We start from the raw sequence: 18152 nt of genomic DNA on the forward strand, positions 1-18152 counted from the left end.
AATGTCTGCTGACCATTGAGATATTCTTTTAAAAGGTAGGGCAAGTGATTTTCTTTTTGTTCAAATAAGTGTTAAATTGCTCTATATTCTGATAAGAATCATCGCTATATACAGGTGTTTGTTCACTAACAGATGTCGCCCCTGTCTGTCCAGCTCTAAACAGAAAATGCATTTCCAATCAGGAGAGAAAACTCATACAGGATGCAGGATTAACGACTGAAATTGGAAGTGATGACTCAAAGAAATGTACTTTCAAAATGAAATTGGAAGGTCAAATTGAAGCTGATAAATGGGTACCCTCTCCTGACTGGCAGAAATTTGCAAACCACCTGAAAAGGTATTTCTTGCTTATTAAAGATGTAGATACCAATAGATACCCGCAATGATTACTATCAGAATAGAACTTTGATGATTTAAGAAAAAAAGCTTTTTGTTTTAACCCTAAAAATATCCCTTACCCTACATTTAAGTGCTATGGGTTGAAGGTAATGCTGCAGCTTTGATGGATACATAGATTTATATGACAGCACTAATAGTAATGATGATGGCATCTATGTGGCATAGTTTATATTGATTAACATCAACAACAAGAACAAGACCAAAAACGTTGACAATAATAATAATAGTAGTAGTAGTAGTAGTAGTAGTAATAATAATAATAATAATAATAATAATAATAATAACACTTGCTACAAGAACAACAAGAATGCATACATTATCTAATAGATAATAGAGCAGTCACCTGTATTGTGTTGAGTCAGCAGTCATGGAGCCACTGAGCTGACAGCTGCAGAAGACTTTATAATAGCAGGCAAGTGCTACAGTCCAACAAACATCTTGCTAAACCAGTAAAAATAATCATCATTCCAAGTCGTCACGGGAAGTCGTTAAAGGGATTAAGCTAAAACCAAACTTTCTAGTTAAAAAATGTTCAGAATGAAAATAGGTAAATAAATAAATGTGAAATGAATGTGGAAATGTATGCTGTTGAGGCTCTAATGCAACTGAGGATCTGATACATCCCTTATACACATATATTATTTTTTATTTGTATAAATTAATGTATTTCTTTCAAGTTAGACACAAGGTTCAATCTAAGCAACATTATCTTGTTGAACCCAAACAATGTAAAGTTGACGTACTTCTATATAGGCAGTGTTGATTGAAAATATGATGAAAAAAGTTTGTCGACTTCCTTTTTTCACTGACAAAAACGAAATAAAAATATGTTGACAATTTTGTCAACAAATAAAAACTAGACTAAACTGGGAATAGACAGGGAATAAGAGAACTAATAGAATTATAGGCAATGTTTGGTTGTGTTCTGGTGTTGCAGATGGATACATTTTCAGTGTAAAATCAGGCCTTACAACGCCATCAGAATATATATATATCTTTTTTATAAAAACCAACTGTACGTTTTTTTTTGGAAGAACTACAAACATCACAAAACAAAGCCTAACAAAGCCTACCCCCCCCCCCCCCCCCCACACACACACACACACACACACACACACACACACACACACACACACACACACACACACACACACACACACACACACACACACACACACACCATTAATTTCCTTATTTCTATTATTTTATTTCTTTCTTTTTATTTCCTATGCCTGTATATTTCTTCTGTATATTTGTATAGGTCTACAGATAAAAATGAATGTTTAGTCCAACATGGGCCTACCCTCTTCTTTATTAAAAAAAAAAAAAAAAGTTGTGTTGAAATAGGCGAAGGGATGTATTTATGCAAAAAATGGGTCAAAGTCAGCTAACAACAGTGACATGAAACATGTAGAAACAAATGTGAAAAGAAAATGTATTTGCTACAAAGAATTGTACATGTGATTGACCAAAAAAAAAACTACGTTTTAGTAGACTAAACTATTTTCTACATCCTCATACAGGAAAAAATGTGTTACAGGGTAGGATTAACTGAGTGGACGACACCATAAAGCATTACACTTAGCTTGTTTACCAACAGTCATTAAGACATGCAAATCCCTTGCTCTCAAAGGGCACCTACAGTACGGACGGCTGCAATTCGAAACCGGCCCCGGTAAAATCTGAATCCCCCACCCACCCCTTTTCCCCCTCACTGTATTTGTTTCTTTTCCTTTTTCCCTGATTTCCTGTTTTGACTATATAGAAGTGTATATTCGTACGTCTCTAAATGTTTTGATGAATTGAAAATGGTGGGCCCTATTGTAAACAAGTGTGATGCTTTATGGTGTCGTCCACTCACAGTTAACAGTTTTTGTATTGAGTTGTACTTGAAATGTACTGTAATTCTGCAAACTGTTAATAAATCAATCAATCAATTACAGTATGTTGTGTATTTGTTGAAATGTCCTTGTGGTTTGTATAGTGCTGTATGTAGGCAAAACAAAGAGAGTTAAAATTTTGAATTACTGTACACAAGAAATAAATTATGAAAAATCCCTGGTTGCTAGGCATTTTAATGCCACAGGTCATGAAATATGTAGGCTAAGAAGAATAAAATATTGTTTGGTTTCAAGTGGGGTTTGTGTATTGTGTATATTTTAAAATGTTCTACCAATGGTAAGCTGTATGTCCTAATAGTTTAGCATTGTATTAATGATGGGACTCAATTTAATTTAATAATTGATGACTTTTGGAAACTAATATATATTGGGCATTTGTGCTGAGGCGGTTCACACACTAATAGCCAATAAGGCTGAAACTTGTTTGTGCTTGACTGTTGCATATTAAATGCTTAAAATTCAAACTAGTCAGGTCGCTAGGTCCAGAGAAGGATATTCGACACAGCGAACAGAAGTACCAAATTCCTTCCACATGCTCTCCATCACCATACTTTACATTTTTGATGGGAGCCATACTGTATGTCATCAAGATGGCGGAAGCCGGAAGGTGCCCTCTCGAAAGTGCCAATATCTCAACCTGCACTTATGTCAATCTTTGTCAAAATATTATTTTTCTGTGTCAAGTAATGCATTACATTTTTAATTTTTTTATTTAACCTTTATTTAACCAGTAAAAAACACATTGAGACTGAAGTCTCTTTTACAAGTGTGAACTGGCCAAGACAAGAGGCAAAATAAGTGACACAGCTCTGCCAGTAACAAAACAATACACAACAACAACAAAAAACAGGACAGACATACAATGCTCATAAATACAGTACCCACTACTAAGAAGCTCAAAGGGAGAACAGGAACGTTTAGTAACGCGACCAATAAGGACTAATAAATAAAAACTATTGAGCATGAGCACTGGCGACAACCACTTTTACAATCGGCCATCGGTAGAATGCTCCACACAAGAAGCCAGACCTGTTTGACTCTAATGCCCATCCCCTCCTTCTTGAGTTGGTGGAATGTGTTCCAAACGTCCATCATTTAATTATTCTGACTGGACAATTAACTCACAGTGTCACACTGTGCTTTATGTACAGTAAGTATATGTACTTAAGTAAGTGCTTACTTAATTAGGGCAGGTTTATTGTCAGTATCAGCTGAGAATGCGGTGGAGCGCAACACTACAATCAGGTCCCAGTACCCAGTACTGCACAACTTGCAGATAGAACAGCTATGCCAGTCCAGGGCATCAACCAGGTGAATCAATCCTGGTGTCAGCCTCTTCATGGTTACATGGTAGCATGGAGTGGCTTGTGTCTGTGCCTACCATTGTGCCGCCAGATGTAATGAAGACCCGTTTGCCCTCTGGCCAGGCAGTGGATGCAATCTTTCCAGAGAGTAAAGTAAAGAGCTATTGCTTGTTCATATGGTCACGCAGGAAATCTGTTCAATTCCCTGGTAGCTTGCTCTAACCAACCAGCCAGTTTATCTTTTTGGATAATAAGGAATGGTATGAAGAATAGTGATGACATTGAATGAACAGTACACAGGTTGAAGAGTCTTGGCTCCGCTTCAAAACCAAATTCCTATCAATATTAAATAGCATGGCTCCCTTGAGAATCATCAGGGTTAAAGCCCGCTCAGAGCCCTGGGTGAATTTGGACATACTGCTTGCTATGAAAGTCAGAGACAAAAAATGCTCTGAAGTTCATAAATGTAAGTCTAAGCTCACCAAATGCTTCAACAAGGAAACTGTTTTGTTTCAGTTTTATAACTATCTGCATCAACCCAATTCAATAACAAAAGAAAATAGAAAAAGAAGCATAATATATGTACTGCATTTTTCCCTGTCTATACCCCTCTTCTATGCTGAATAAAAAACTTAAAATTGAAAAAACAAGGAAACCCACCATGTGAAACTCCCAAAACAGAGCATAAAAATAAACGTAACTGCCATGGCCAGATCTGCAAAACAATATACACATCTTGATTATAAAGTTGACGAAAACATAAACCACGTGAGCCTTGGAAGTTACTCATCAACCAAGTACACTGGGGGCACGGTGGTGCAGTCGGTAGCGCTGTCGCTTCACAGCTAGAAGCAGCCACGGCTCCAGAAAATTGTGACTGGGGGGATTATGGGGGAGGGGCTGGGTATTTAGAGCAGGGACTAATGAATTTTGGTTTACATAGAAGTCAGTCAATTGGGTTTGTAGGGGGGGGCTTAGGGGGGGCTAAGCCACCACCAGAGGGGGCTAAAGCTCCCCTATCCTCCCCGGAGCCCCCTGGCTAGAAGGTCCTGGGTTCGATTCCCGATGCTGGGGGCGTGTTCTCTCCTCTGCGTCATCAGTGCTCATACTGTAGTGTACATGTATAATCTAGGTGGGGTTGGAAAAAGGGGAGGGAGGGCCTGAATTTCTGTGTGGAGTTTGCATGTTCTCCCCATATGTCTCCTAGGGTAGGTACCCTCACATAAAACATGCAGTAATCCTGGTCTCTAAACTGCCTCCCCTGCCCTGGTCATATCGGGCGCCTGATGGAAGGGGAAAGGAACTGGTTGGAATAACATGTTCCTTCCACGAGATACTTCCAACTGGGGAAACCCCCCCCTGTCAGGTGAAAGGAAGCGGATTGGACTCCTCATGCATAGAAGGAAGCATGATGTTAGTCCGTTGCTCTCTCCAGGTTGGCGGAGGTAGTGTAGTGCCCAGGATTACATTAGACAACCCATTTTTTTAATTGAAAAAGTGGGTTACAAAAATCGTGAAAAATAATATATAAAAATGAAAAAACTAGGCCGCTACTGAAAACTAGGTTTAGAAAAATCAACGCTAATTCACATAACACTCTCATTACAGAAAAGCTGATTGTGGCTAATCACTTAAAGATCTTCTTTACAACCATAGCCACAACACTATAGTTAACAAACTGCCCTCTCACTCTAGGCTTTATGGTTCAGAGCATGGTTTTAAGCATTCTACAAATATCTAGGTGAAGTCAGTCCGCAGGACAATCGTAAAGCAGATACGTGTCATTCTAGTTTTTCTCACTGTTGGTTTGCATTTTGTTTCTTTCCCTTGCTTATATAATTACCTATGAAGTAAGTGGACAAAAACTGCAGTTCCACTCAAGGCACCGGTGGACATCTGCCTTTGCATCATGGACGATGGGCAGGACCTGCATGACTAGTGATAGGTCTTGGATCAGTGTTTCCTTTTCAGCCCGGAGCTGTATCACTGGTACAGCTCCGGGCTGAAAAGGAAACACTGATGCAAGACCTGCTACTGTCTGAACTGTGAACTCTACAGTACCTCTGACCTTACGAACAGGCCCTGAATGAACTAACTTGAGTTTTATCGTTGTGACATCGATAGAAAGTACAGGGGGTAGAATGCAATTGATGGCATCTGACGGTGGGATAGGCTGCTTTCCCACCCACCCGCCTCGTATGCGGACTCGCATGCAGAGCTGCTGTTTAGCTCCTGATAGCTGACTGACTGTGTGGCCTCTTAACCCGTCATATACCCTTGTATGCAGACTCACATGCGGCGCTGCGCAGCTCCTGTTGGTTCTTTGCGTGCTGCTTCATGGACCAGAGCATGTTGTTTGGGTCTGTTTGGATGTATGGGCTGTCAATTGCAAATTGTGGCTAGTTTCCACATGAACTTAATGGCAAGATGGCCACCGTGTGCATATGCGGTCTATTTGTTATTTTTTCGCAGATGACTCTGCTCTGCTGGTCTCGGACAAGGACATTACAGGTTGAAAAAGCCCATCAGCTCTGAACTTGGTAGAAGCTGCACCTGGCTCGCTGATAACGAACTATTACACCTGGGTAAAACAAATCCAGTCTCTTTGGGTCACAAAAAACCCTCGGCAAGGTTTTACAAGCTTCACAGTAAAAGTGGGTGACCTGGGTTGCATTTCAGAGGCTAGGCCTTCCATTGAAAATATGGACACTAAAGTAATCAAGAAGGCACTGTGTGTGTGTGTGTGTGTGTGTGTGTGTGTGTGTGTGTGTGTGTGTGTGTGTGTGTGTGTGTGTGTGTGTGTGTGTGTGTGCGCGTGCGTGCGTGCGTGCGTGCGTGCGTGCGCGCGTGCGTGTGTGTGTGTGTGTGTTATATGTATTTGTATGCTGTGATACTTGTTTTTATCATTAGTGTATTCTGTAATGTATTTACAATTTTGTAATGTATTCTGTAATGTTTTGATTGACTCTTGGAAGATTAGCCGATAGGCTAAAAGAGATCCAAATAAAATCTAAAAAGTCAACCAAAGAACAAGAATTTTGTACAGGAACTCCTCACTGGTCACTCAGTAAGAATACTTTGAGCATCCAATGTCACTTCGACTAAGCATGCACCTAAGCTATAGCACCACAAAGGCCTTAAAAACAAGGCACAAAACATTCAAAAACATCAATGAATTCTACAAATCACAACACCAGAGGTAGCTCCATTTTCAAGATTTGGCTCAAACAAGGAGTTAAATTAATTCTCCTGCTATGCCACAAAAATGTGGAATATGCCCTACCAACAGTCATAAAGAAGTGTGAATCTCTCTTACTTACTTACTCTTAATCCTTAATATCCATGAAGTCATCAAATAAAAAGGCAATGCATTGCTCAAAAAGGGAATAAAGTATATTCCTCACCCAACCTTCAAGTCAGGAGGCCACAGCAGGTTCCCCTTTGTCCAAAAGCTCTTAAGGGGTTCAGAGCAAAACCCTCAGAAATGTTCCTTGACCAAACGTTTCTTCTTCCAGATCTCAATGTTTTCCGGCCCCACTACTCTGTGGTTTATCAATTTTTGTCTGATTATGGTTTAGTATTGGCTTTAAAGGAGTCTCTCTGACAAACCACCACCTCACTTCCTGTATACTTTTATAGATGTTCCTGGAACTATTGCTAACATGCTTTTTCCCCACAGCTCCCCCTATTATCAAACCTTGTCAACAGAAAATGAATGATCATCAAAACAAAACATCTTTTCCGTACACTACATTTCTGGGTTAAATATTCAATCATATTTTAACCGATATTCCCTTGTTATCACCCAGTATGTTATGTTTCACTTTCTTTCAATACTCATACCAGGACAGGAAATACATATACATTCTTCACACATTTATGTGTCAGTCTCCCATTTATTATTTGTGCCTGGCTTGAAGGTTTGGCAGGTAGAATCGAATAAAGGGCTGTCCAAAACTGATCAGCCGAGATCTGACTGTGACGCCATCTTCTTTTGCCAAGGAGTTCACTTGAACAATAGAGGGTATGCGCATGCTTAAAGTGAATGGCACATCGAGTGGCAAATCGAGTGGCAAAGCAACAGACAAAGTGAGTTTAACATTGTTTAATGTTGTTTAATGCAATCAGATAGGACTTTTTTGTTTGGATGCATGGGCTGTCAAGGCCAGAAAGTAGTTTTTTGCCACATTATAGGCATTGAATTCCTGCATAACTTCCGGGTTTGATGATGATGTCACGCGCATACCCTCTATAGATTGAGTCAGGCAGGTTTGGTGTGACAGGGTAAGGGTCAGCAAGGTAAGAGGAAATGTAGTTTCAATTCAGAATGCATTCTACTTGTATCAGGACTGTGTGTAAGACTGCATGTTTCTGTTGTTGGTTGGTTTCCTATAGAAGAACACAGAATATTTGTATTATTGATTTGATCGCTCGTTCCCAGTTTCCACCGACATGTGGGGCAGATGCAGGATTGAATTGGACTGTAACTTGTGTACGAGCCAATTGCTGCTTCAAGTCTGGTGCCATATGGCCTGGGAGGCATTTCACAACTCTGCCTCACCTGCTTTGTAATTAGTTCCACAGTCAGAGTGGAGTTCAAAGGGTATACCTCTGCATGAGACAATTATCTTCTGAATGTCATTAGGAATGTATCTTCATCCATACAGCATTTAAAGAGTATGCCCCTCCTTTTTTCTTTTGTCTCACTTCCACCAGAACACACTCAGGTGGAGCCTGGAGCATATTCTCATCATAATGCTTAATAATGAGTTTGGTTATAGGGGAGATTTTGAGTGGTGTAAACCACTCCTACAACTGGCTTTGTTAGTTTACGTGTCTGTCTGTCCGTACGTCTGTCTGTTCGTACCAAAAAAATGAGCATGGTTGCTATGGTCACCCAGTTCACACGGGTGTGATTTCATTACGTCAGACATTACGTCAGACCACAGTTGATCAGTCTATATAAGACCTTACACGACTCAGTTCACACGGGTGTGATTTTTGTATAATGTGTTGCATGTAGAGTTGCAACACCCTCCATTGACAGCCCATTCATCCAAATAGAAAAGTCTGATATGCTTACTATTAACCAACTTGTGGCCCCTTTAACAAGCCGGAACCATCGAAATTGACGCACTTGCACACACACGGAAGCATATCAGCGGTGCAATCTAGATCTGTGTGTTGTGATCAAGCCCCCAGTAAGGCTATCCAACGTTGAAACTGACCTCAAATTTGAGGTCCGGGCTTAACTTCCGCTTACTCGAGCCATTGAGTTATAATTGTACTTCCGGCAGTCTTCCGGGTGCCTCAAAACGCCATTGAGCAACTTCCATCAAAATAAATAGCGGGGGGCGGGGCTAACGCTCCGGTTCGGTCTCCATCCTTTTATTACTGAAGCGCTGGAACGCATTTTTTTATTCACCTCCAAAAACATGGCTGTTTCGTATGATCACCTCAATCTGAGGGCAATTTCAATGCAAAGTCTTTTTTGGATCGTGTCCAGCACGGGATCCGTAGAAGTCAAATAAATGACGACATGATCACCAACATGGAGGCGAAGGCTTGCTTGGTGACGATGACGCCAAGAACCGGTGAAATTCATTACAAACTAAGGGGTCATCCGATGTCGTTCTAGGGGATATTTTATTTAATCACATTTAATGGTCGTCCGATAGCGTCTGTGGCTGGGAAAGTGTTAACGTTAAACTCACCAACATTGCATCTGTAATATAAGGCAAAGCGTAAAAATCCAGTCGTCAGAAGTCATGCAGTGGTCCTGCAGGTGGTACCTGTTTAGAATTTGCACATAATGAGTCTGCCTCACCTGCTTTGTAATTAGTTCCACAGTCAGAGTGGAGTTCAAAGGGTTTACCTCTGCATGAGACAATTATCTTCTGAAGGTCATTAGGAATGTATCTGCATCCATAGGCCTACTGTCATAAAACGAGTGCTTCCAGACTCCAACACAGAAAGTAGCTCATAGCATGTCGTATTCAGGGTAACACTTGCACGCACGCACGCACGCACGCACGCACACAGACCCATTGGCCCCTGCAGCTGAATTGGGGTCGCATTTGGATCAACAACACACACACACACACACACACACACACACACACACACACATACACACACACACACACACACACACACACAGGCCAGGAAGGAGGGGAAATTATGAATACAAGACAGGTGGGCTCATATATGGGCACCATATTTTTCAGATGACTGGGCACCTTGACAACTGGGCACCAAAACCATCTGGACAATAGAGGCATGTGGGCATCAGGACGAGTGGGCACCTGAATTAGGATTCGTGTCGAGCACATTTGTAAACATAGGCCTACTGATTACTCAAATGTACTGTAACGATTATGTGCAGCGACAAAAAACCACCCTCCCCGCCTGGGCTTCCCTCTCCCAAACATGGGCAGCTGTGGCTCAGGAGGTAGAGCAGGTCGTCCAATGATCCCTGGGTCGGCGGTTCGAATCCCGGCTCTCCTCCTGTCCACATGTCGAAGTGTCCTTGGGCAAGACACTGAACCCTACCCCCTTTCTGAAACCAGCTCCTCGCCACTCGCTCTACACACTTGCCCTCGATATGCGCGTTCACGCGAGGCTGCGCCATATTAAGTGTCGTCCGAAACCAAGCAGCCTTGAGTGGAAGTGGCTTATAAAGCCCTCAAGAGCGAGTCTGTGCCGATCTAGACTCGATTGCCTTGTGCAGCCCTGCTCTGTGTCCGCATGGAAACCGCGACCTACAAATGTAAGAACCACCACAAACTAGAAAAAGTGCCCTTCTGGGCACAGGTCTCCACTAGGAGGATAGGAGTGTCAGTGTGATGTTTGGCAAAATGTTTAGGAGCAATATAAACGTGTGTGTGCGCGTGCGTACATGCGTGTGTGTGACGTGGCTTGGCCTGTTGTAGCGCCACCATGAGGCTGATTTGAAAACTGTCAAGTGGCATTTCTTCCAAAGCCTAGTGGGAATATGCATGCAGTTTCACCACAATCGGACAATCGGCGATTTGTACAAAATGGGTACAAAGCGGGCTACTCCTGAAAAGTTTAGAAGCCAATCGTAGCCAATGAGGGTGGATTATGAGAAATCAAACAAACCCGTCTTGATCACATGACTATGGAGAGCATGTGTACCGATTTGCGTGAAATTTGGATAAAATCTGAAGGAGTAATATTAGAAAATGTGTTTTACATATGTCGGCCTCCTGGTGGCGCTATAAAGAGCAGATGTGAAAAATTCCAGGCAAAGGTTTTTCCTTGGCCTCTAGGGAGTTGGCATACAAAGTTATCCACAGATCCGTGCAGTTAGAGGTAAAACACTTTTCTGCCAGTTATAGCGCCACCATGAGGCTGAGTTGAAAATGTTCATGTGGCATTTCTTCCTCGGCCTAGTGGGAATGTGTGTGCACAATTTCACGGAAATCACACGATGTGTTCATGATTTGCAGCATTTTGTTTGAAACTGAGCACTCCTGCTTGCTTTGGAAGCCAATCTTAGCCAATCAGGATGGAGTCTGAGAAATCTGAAAGACCTGTTTCGTTGAATGGCTCTAGAGAGACTGTGTACCAATTTGCGTGATGTTTGGACCAAATCTGTAGGTGTACTGTCCAAAAACTTGTTTTGCACAAAGCGGCCTCCTGGTGGCGCTATAACAGGCCGTTCTGGAAATTGTGGGGCAGAGGTTCATCGTTGGCATCCAGGGAGTGTGTGTGCAAAATTTGGCATCGACCGGGTTTACGGTACCGGAGATTAGCTGATCACAGACGGACGGACGGACGGACGGACACACGGACGGACGGACGGACGGAGTGCAAAACATACTCTCTACCCATGCCTTCGGCCTGGTGGAGACAATAAATGATAAATAAACTCCTCCTAAACAATCGTCATCTGATGCAGAATAGACAATGCTCCAACTGATCTCTTTATTTACCCCACCGTGAAAAAACTATAAATGAAACCACACAAACAAAACAACTTTTAACACAATGATTTATAAACACCATGTATGTATATGTGACCGGTGTCAAAATCAGGTTTCTCTTTTTGTTTTTCTTATTTGTTTTTGCATTAATATACCCTGTATTATATATCTATCAGTGACTTATAGTATCCTTCCTTATTATATATATAAATGCTTAGCGCTGTCGATTGGATATATGAACTTATGTGTGCAGGACTAATGTGAAGGACTGAGCATGACGTCAGCGTCATTACCTGACAGCTGTCAGTGGTGAGAAAACAGATTGTTGCCAGTACAAAAGAGTGCTTGCTGGGAGACGTTGTATGTTGTGTGCTGCTCTGTCGAGTGTGGAAGGTATTCACACACCACGGCCAGTGCGGACTGGCCATGGTGTGTGAGTACTGTTCCATCCCGCACTACTGTCAATTCTACCACCCTGTGGCGTAGGCGAGCTGTACATATCTATGGGACGGAGAAACTGGCTGTCTCCTTGTGTACTTTCAGGTCCGGTGTGTATCGATGATGAAATGAAGAGGACGTATGGTTCTGATTCAACGTGTCTGATGCTGGACTATCTGGAGGGCCCTCTCTGTTAGCAAAAAGAATTGTCGAAAGTCGAAACCCATGCACTTTAGCAGCACCTTTGTAATTGACGCTTTTAAGGATTTGGTTATTTGGTTGTGTATTTCGCTACTTTGTTTTAAGATTTAATAAATATATGTTCTATTTTTGTATGTATGTGTCAGTCTCTCTCCAGTGTTTTATGGTTGTGCTCTCTCACCTGGTAAAAAGCGAACCTGTGTGTCCTTGAACAAACTGAAGCTAAGAGTAATAATGATAAAAGAGTTGCCGTTTCTCTATAAATAAATGACGGCTGGCGTAGTCCCAGGATTATCTAGTGAGGTGTACAACTTTGATATCTCTAGCACCTTAAACGGTGCCACTCTAATAATTAAAGGTTGTATGTCTTATAAAATAATAACGATAAAGAATATTCTACTCCCCAAATTCTGTGTGGCTGATTCGGCCTTGGTCACAGACATGTCATTTTTGACAGTCACGCTGTATTTCCATTTTCCATATTAATGAAATCCACATGTCACACAAACATACACGATGCAATGCAATATAACTGTACAAACAAAATAACAGGTAACACAATTGCATGATGGTAACCATGGCAACGAATGGTGTCTGTTTCCTGTTTCTGCACAAGGAGGGTGAGTGTATTTCCAAACAGTTTTTTATACCCATGCACCCTAATCAAGGGAACTTGATTCAGCTGGAGGGGAACTTCCTGAGGGAACCTCCCGAGAGCACTTCAAGTCAAGGGACTGGTTTCAGAAAGGGCCTACATTGCCTCCAATGAGTCGGTCGGTGTAAGCTTGCCACCATTGGTGTGTGAATGTGGGAAGTGAGGACGCTGGCGTCGACTGTTCGCCGCTTCACCTCCCAATGTATGGGAGGTGAAGGGCCCTGACAGGCACCTTCATGTCAAATGAGAGGTTTTGTACATCAATGGTTAGGATTCTGCATGGTTACTATAGGACAATAGGAGAATTTGAATGTCACAATATTATCTTTTTGTGATTCATGATATGATAATGGTTTGGTAGCATACAGGTCATACATCCTATTCTAGAAATGTTTGTAGGTGTGGCCTTGATATAGCTGTGGCACAGTCATCATTGCCATCTAGTGGCTGTTATAAATCATATCACATATCACAACAATGTGAACATCATTTTAGTGATAAGCAAACCAAGCAATCAAGCATGCACATGGTTCAATTAGTTATGTTGTAATTTGTTGTAATTCAATAACTTGTTTTATTGTCACACATGCAGACAGAGCGAGGACAGCAGAATGAATACAAAAACAATCAAAAATAAATGTTATATCTTCCCATCCCGTGTTTAGATTTTTTCCCCCATACTCATGTCATTTCCTTCTGTTAAGTGCTCGACAAAAAATACAAAGTAATGAATGAATATCATTAATCACTTAAAACCTTATAGATTGTTGACTGGGTATACCCTCACCCCTGACCCCGTTTTTCTGATCTACAATCACAATCTCAGCTATTTTCATGTAATGTTTACCTATTTTCACAAGCAAACATATTTTCATTGGCTATGACATGCTAGGGTACTTGTGGTTAAAAGGCAATTTAGAATTCACTTGTGTTCAGAAGAAAAACAAAATCCCCCAAAATTAAGGTGTGTCTTTTACATTATGATAAACATTTAGACATTTGCTAAGTAAAAATAATCACTTAAAATGCATTGAGCAGATACATCATTATCATCATCATAGTATGAAGGCATAACCAGTAGGAGCAATGCTGTCTTCTGTGGTTTAACTTGTGCTCCCCCCTACTGTTGCTTTTCCTTCATGAAGCAAGTACATGTATAGTCATAGCTACTTGCATGCTGTAATTAGAGAATAATCACAACTTTTCTTCATCATCATCATCAAACAATTTCATTTCACATTTACTCTCAAAATAAAAATGTAAATAAAACAGCAAAGGTCGTAGGGATCGGACTCGAACCTGCGACACGCTGTCAGGCTGGATTACCAGCCTAGGTACCCGGACCACTAGGCCAGCCTGGGTTCTCTTCTTAAGACAGGGTTGCAACAGTCAGTAAAGTGACCAGCAGGATCAGCAGGGATGACAACTTGTGGAGACTTGTGGAGTGGGAGCCTTGGAGACGAGGGTCGGAAACCTTTATCACAGACCTAACCGGCCGTGCAACTGGAAACGGAAAAACTAAATATTATCAAATCAGATTTATATTCAATAGTAATATTAATTTATAGTGCTGTATGGCAGCATATATACATATGTGTGTGCGTGTGTGTGTGTGTGTGTGTTTGTGTGTGTGCCCCAACCACTGCTGTATTGCCATCTCTGGGTTTATGGAAATGACCAAATGCGCCATAAAAATAAGATAACTGTACCTCCACTCTGTATTGTCCAGGTTAATGGTCCAACGGAGATGCCTGCAGTGTCATAGGACACGTCCCTGCGTTTTCTTTTTTGGTAGCCAGGGTAGCAATGCTGCAGGAAAGTGACATTTATATTTGAGACACAGCTGATACAATTTAGGCATTTAGCAGACGCTATTAATCCAGAGCGATTTACATTATGAAAGAACACTTGCACAAAGACACTGTATACCTTGTCATACGAATGAGCCACATATTAAGGACCCTTTAGTTTTCCCCTAAACATAATCATTTTATTTAGTTTAGCCAAGAGTCTGGCCAGAGAAGCAGTCTGGGGGAAACATATTGCATTACATTATATCATAATTCCCCCCCCCCCCCCCCCCCCACACACACACACACACACACACACACACACACACACACACACACACACACACACACACACACACACACACACACACACACACACACACACACACACACACACACACACACACACACACACACACACACACACAGAGAGAGAGATACATACAGCAGTGCAGTCGTTTCTGCCAAGCACACACAAGTGGATCTGGCAGTGCAGGTAGATGGTGGAGAAGTTGTTGAAGGTGAACATCCTGAAGGAGAAACGTGCCACGTCGGAGACACCATTCATGTCCAGTTCTACTGTAGTGTCCTCTTCATTAGGACACCTGGACCACAGGGAAGACCATTGTGATTATTAAGCAATCTATCGTGTAAGCAATAGGATTGAAAGGTAAGGGAGTTTTGGGGGGTATTTATATGTGCTAAAAAAATGCCAATGGATATGTATAAATAGTCTCAAGAGTGAAGCTAACACTGAATAATTACTGTTATGTATAGATGCAGGGATCAGTTTCCAGTGTTAATACTCATCACTTCAAATCACAAAATATCTCTCTTACTCGCTAACAAGGAGATCCCAACGGACAGCATAGTTGCCGTTGTTGACAGGCGTGGCCCAGCAGGAGTCCAGAACAGTGGCGATCTGTTGCCTGTCCACTCCCTCCGATCGCACCTCGATGTACATCCTCTGGTCTATTTCCACTTCCATGTTACTTTCACCAGTGTAGGGGATGCGGTAGCCGGCGTCCAAGAATGGGACCATTCTCATTTGATAACGGCCCATCCCCGATGGAAGTCTCTTGGTCACAATGCTATAGAAAAAACAAACAAGGAGGCGTGACATAACGTGAAACATAAGATTGAATTATTTGCTATTACCATTTCTATTTAAGACTTAAAAAAACAATATAATATACAAAAAGGGAAAGTAGTAATTGTGTGACCTTGTCTATACAGGATAGGATAACCACTACAATAGCTTGCCACCTTCTAATAGCAGGATTTATGGGAAATAAGGGGGTTGTAGTCAAGTGGAATGAGTTATTGGAAGGGGCAATGGCATGTGAGGCTCTCACCTCTCAATGGGGTTAATGCCGACATCCATAGACAGAGACTGTGTCAGAGGGTACTCGCAGCTGAAAGGCATCTGGACGGTCCTCTGGCGACTGATGATGGCATCAGTGGCGTCAAACTCACCCTGGATGACATTGTCGTACTTGAAGTAGGTCCCATTGCTCTGTCAGGTGGGATTACAAAATAGTATTAGGGATGTAAATGCTACATTTATACTTAAAAGTGTATCTGGCTATACTTGTCAAAAGGGTCATCCGACAAAGCATGAATTAGCAATTGCAGTTGTTTAGCGACTAGAGTTATTTATTCTTAGGTTAATTTAATGTGTTCAATAGATGCTTTATAGTATACAGAATAGTATACAGAACATCCATTATGTTTGGCTGAAAAAAGTCCATGTACTAACTATTACAAATAAACAATATTCTTTATACAACTGGAATCCTATTACACTGTATATAGGATTCCAGCTTTATAAATAATATTGTTTCTGTATACAGGTATCTACTATGTTGATATTTGTAGCAGTTCTGTAACAAAACCATTCTAGGCTTTGGACATTTTTACCGAGAGAACTGTCCCACACTGCTCGGCATTGTTATCAAAGTGGAACACCAGCCTTCCATCCTGGACAGTCCCTTTGCAGGATGAGTCCTTGAGGTGGAGATCCTTGGGATAGAAGCCAGCTTCAAACAACTGGCAGCGGGACAGGGACATGTTGCCTGCACTACTGGCACAGGAGACAAATGAATCTATGGAAGAGAGATAAGAATATTCAGTATATGTTATAATGCAATACACCAATAAGGATAACTATGATGAGGACTCTAACAATTCGGACGCCAACCATTCCACTGTCAAAGCAACTGCCTTCATGTAATTAACTGTTAACCTGGCCGTGGCCCGTGGCTCAGCGGTCCAGGCACCTTAGCTGGTAATCCAGTCTGGCAGTGTGCCGCGGGTTCGACTCCCGATCCAGACGGCCTTTACTGCATGTCACCCCCCCATCTCTCTCCCCATTTCCTGTCAGCCTACTGTCTATCCCTCCATAAGAAATATAAAATAAAGGCGAAAACCACAAGAAAAACATTTAAAAAAAAAGAACTGTTAAACTATTAGGCTATTATATATTGAAAGACGGACCAGTTTCATCATAGTTGTTCAGTGTGACCTGTACTTTACCATATCTCTCGTTGTTGCGGCGATGGTGGTTCTCATCACAGAAGCAGCCGTAGATGCCATCCTGCTCCCCACACCACTCATGCTCGACACAGTCCAGTTCCTCACAGGGGTCTGTTTCCGCTGGGGTCATAAAATAACTTCACAATTTAACACAACTATGACAAGTGTTTTTTCAAACAGTCGCCTTGACTTCGTGTTATCTTGGCTAATCATCAATACAGTGTCTACTGTCTACTGTACGTACCACACTGCAAATTAGCACGCCACTGAGGGATTTCCAACCCCAAGACTGTGCAGGTTGTCTCATAGGACGAGACAGCAGAACACAGCATGCCATTGGCCGGCGAGTAGAGGCAGAGGTCATAGACACAGGAAGTGAAGAATGGCTGAGGGTCAGAGTGCAGGTGGCAGGTGCTGAACGGGCCAGTAGTGTTGGTGATGATGCTACACAGGTGTGAGTACTCCTCTCTGAAGCGACAGTTCTCCTCTCTAGGTCTGTCATCTGTGGCCCCACATCTATCAAGGACAGGACATGGGGAGGTTCAGGCTCTTAAGTCATATTCTTTCTGTATGGCCACATCGCTCATGCGACAGTAACACAATACATGACGGTTCTCAGCTGAAAATCTATTATTTTCGGCATGTAGTTTGTATGACAAAGTATAAATTAGCCTAATGGCTAATTTATACTTTGGCTAATTAATTACATACTAATTAATTACATACTAATTAATTACATTCTGGATCTTTTTTTTCAAGGTTTTCCTCATGACGCAATACGCATTATTAACATAAAAATCACACCCGTGTGAACTGAGTGGTGTAAGGTATTATATAGCCTGATCAGCTGTGGTCTGAATGTCTGACGTAATGAAATCACACCCGTGTGAACTGGGTGACCATAGCAACCATGCTCATGTCTGCTGCACAGACAAACAGACAGACAGACAGACACGTAAACTAAAAAGCCAGTTGTATGA

At 41.8% G+C, this 18152-nt stretch overlaps 1 protein-coding gene across 1 annotated transcript in view; it reads right to left on the minus strand.

Annotated features, from left to right (window-relative positions):
• Positions 1 to 18152, minus strand: part of LOC306915071 (IgGFc-binding protein-like) — a gene marked incomplete at its 5' end in the record, with an annotated part of 95271 nt that overhangs the window by 21777 nt on the left and 55342 nt on the right. The window contains 7 exons of the mRNA XM_079492316.1: positions 6925 to 6959; positions 15083 to 15242; positions 15477 to 15728; positions 15993 to 16153; positions 16558 to 16742; positions 17173 to 17292; positions 17417 to 17688. Of these exons, the coding sequence (XP_079348442.1) occupies positions 6925 to 6959; positions 15083 to 15242; positions 15477 to 15728; positions 15993 to 16153; positions 16558 to 16742; positions 17173 to 17292; positions 17417 to 17688 (1185 nt within the window). The remainder of the gene's footprint in view (positions 1 to 6924; positions 6960 to 15082; positions 15243 to 15476; positions 15729 to 15992; positions 16154 to 16557; positions 16743 to 17172; positions 17293 to 17416; positions 17689 to 18152) is intronic.

This window comes from Electrona antarctica, assembly GCF_951216825.1.
Source record: "Electrona antarctica genome assembly, chromosome: 22".
NCBI classification, from domain to species: domain Eukaryota; kingdom Metazoa; phylum Chordata; class Actinopteri; order Myctophiformes; family Myctophidae; genus Electrona; species Electrona antarctica.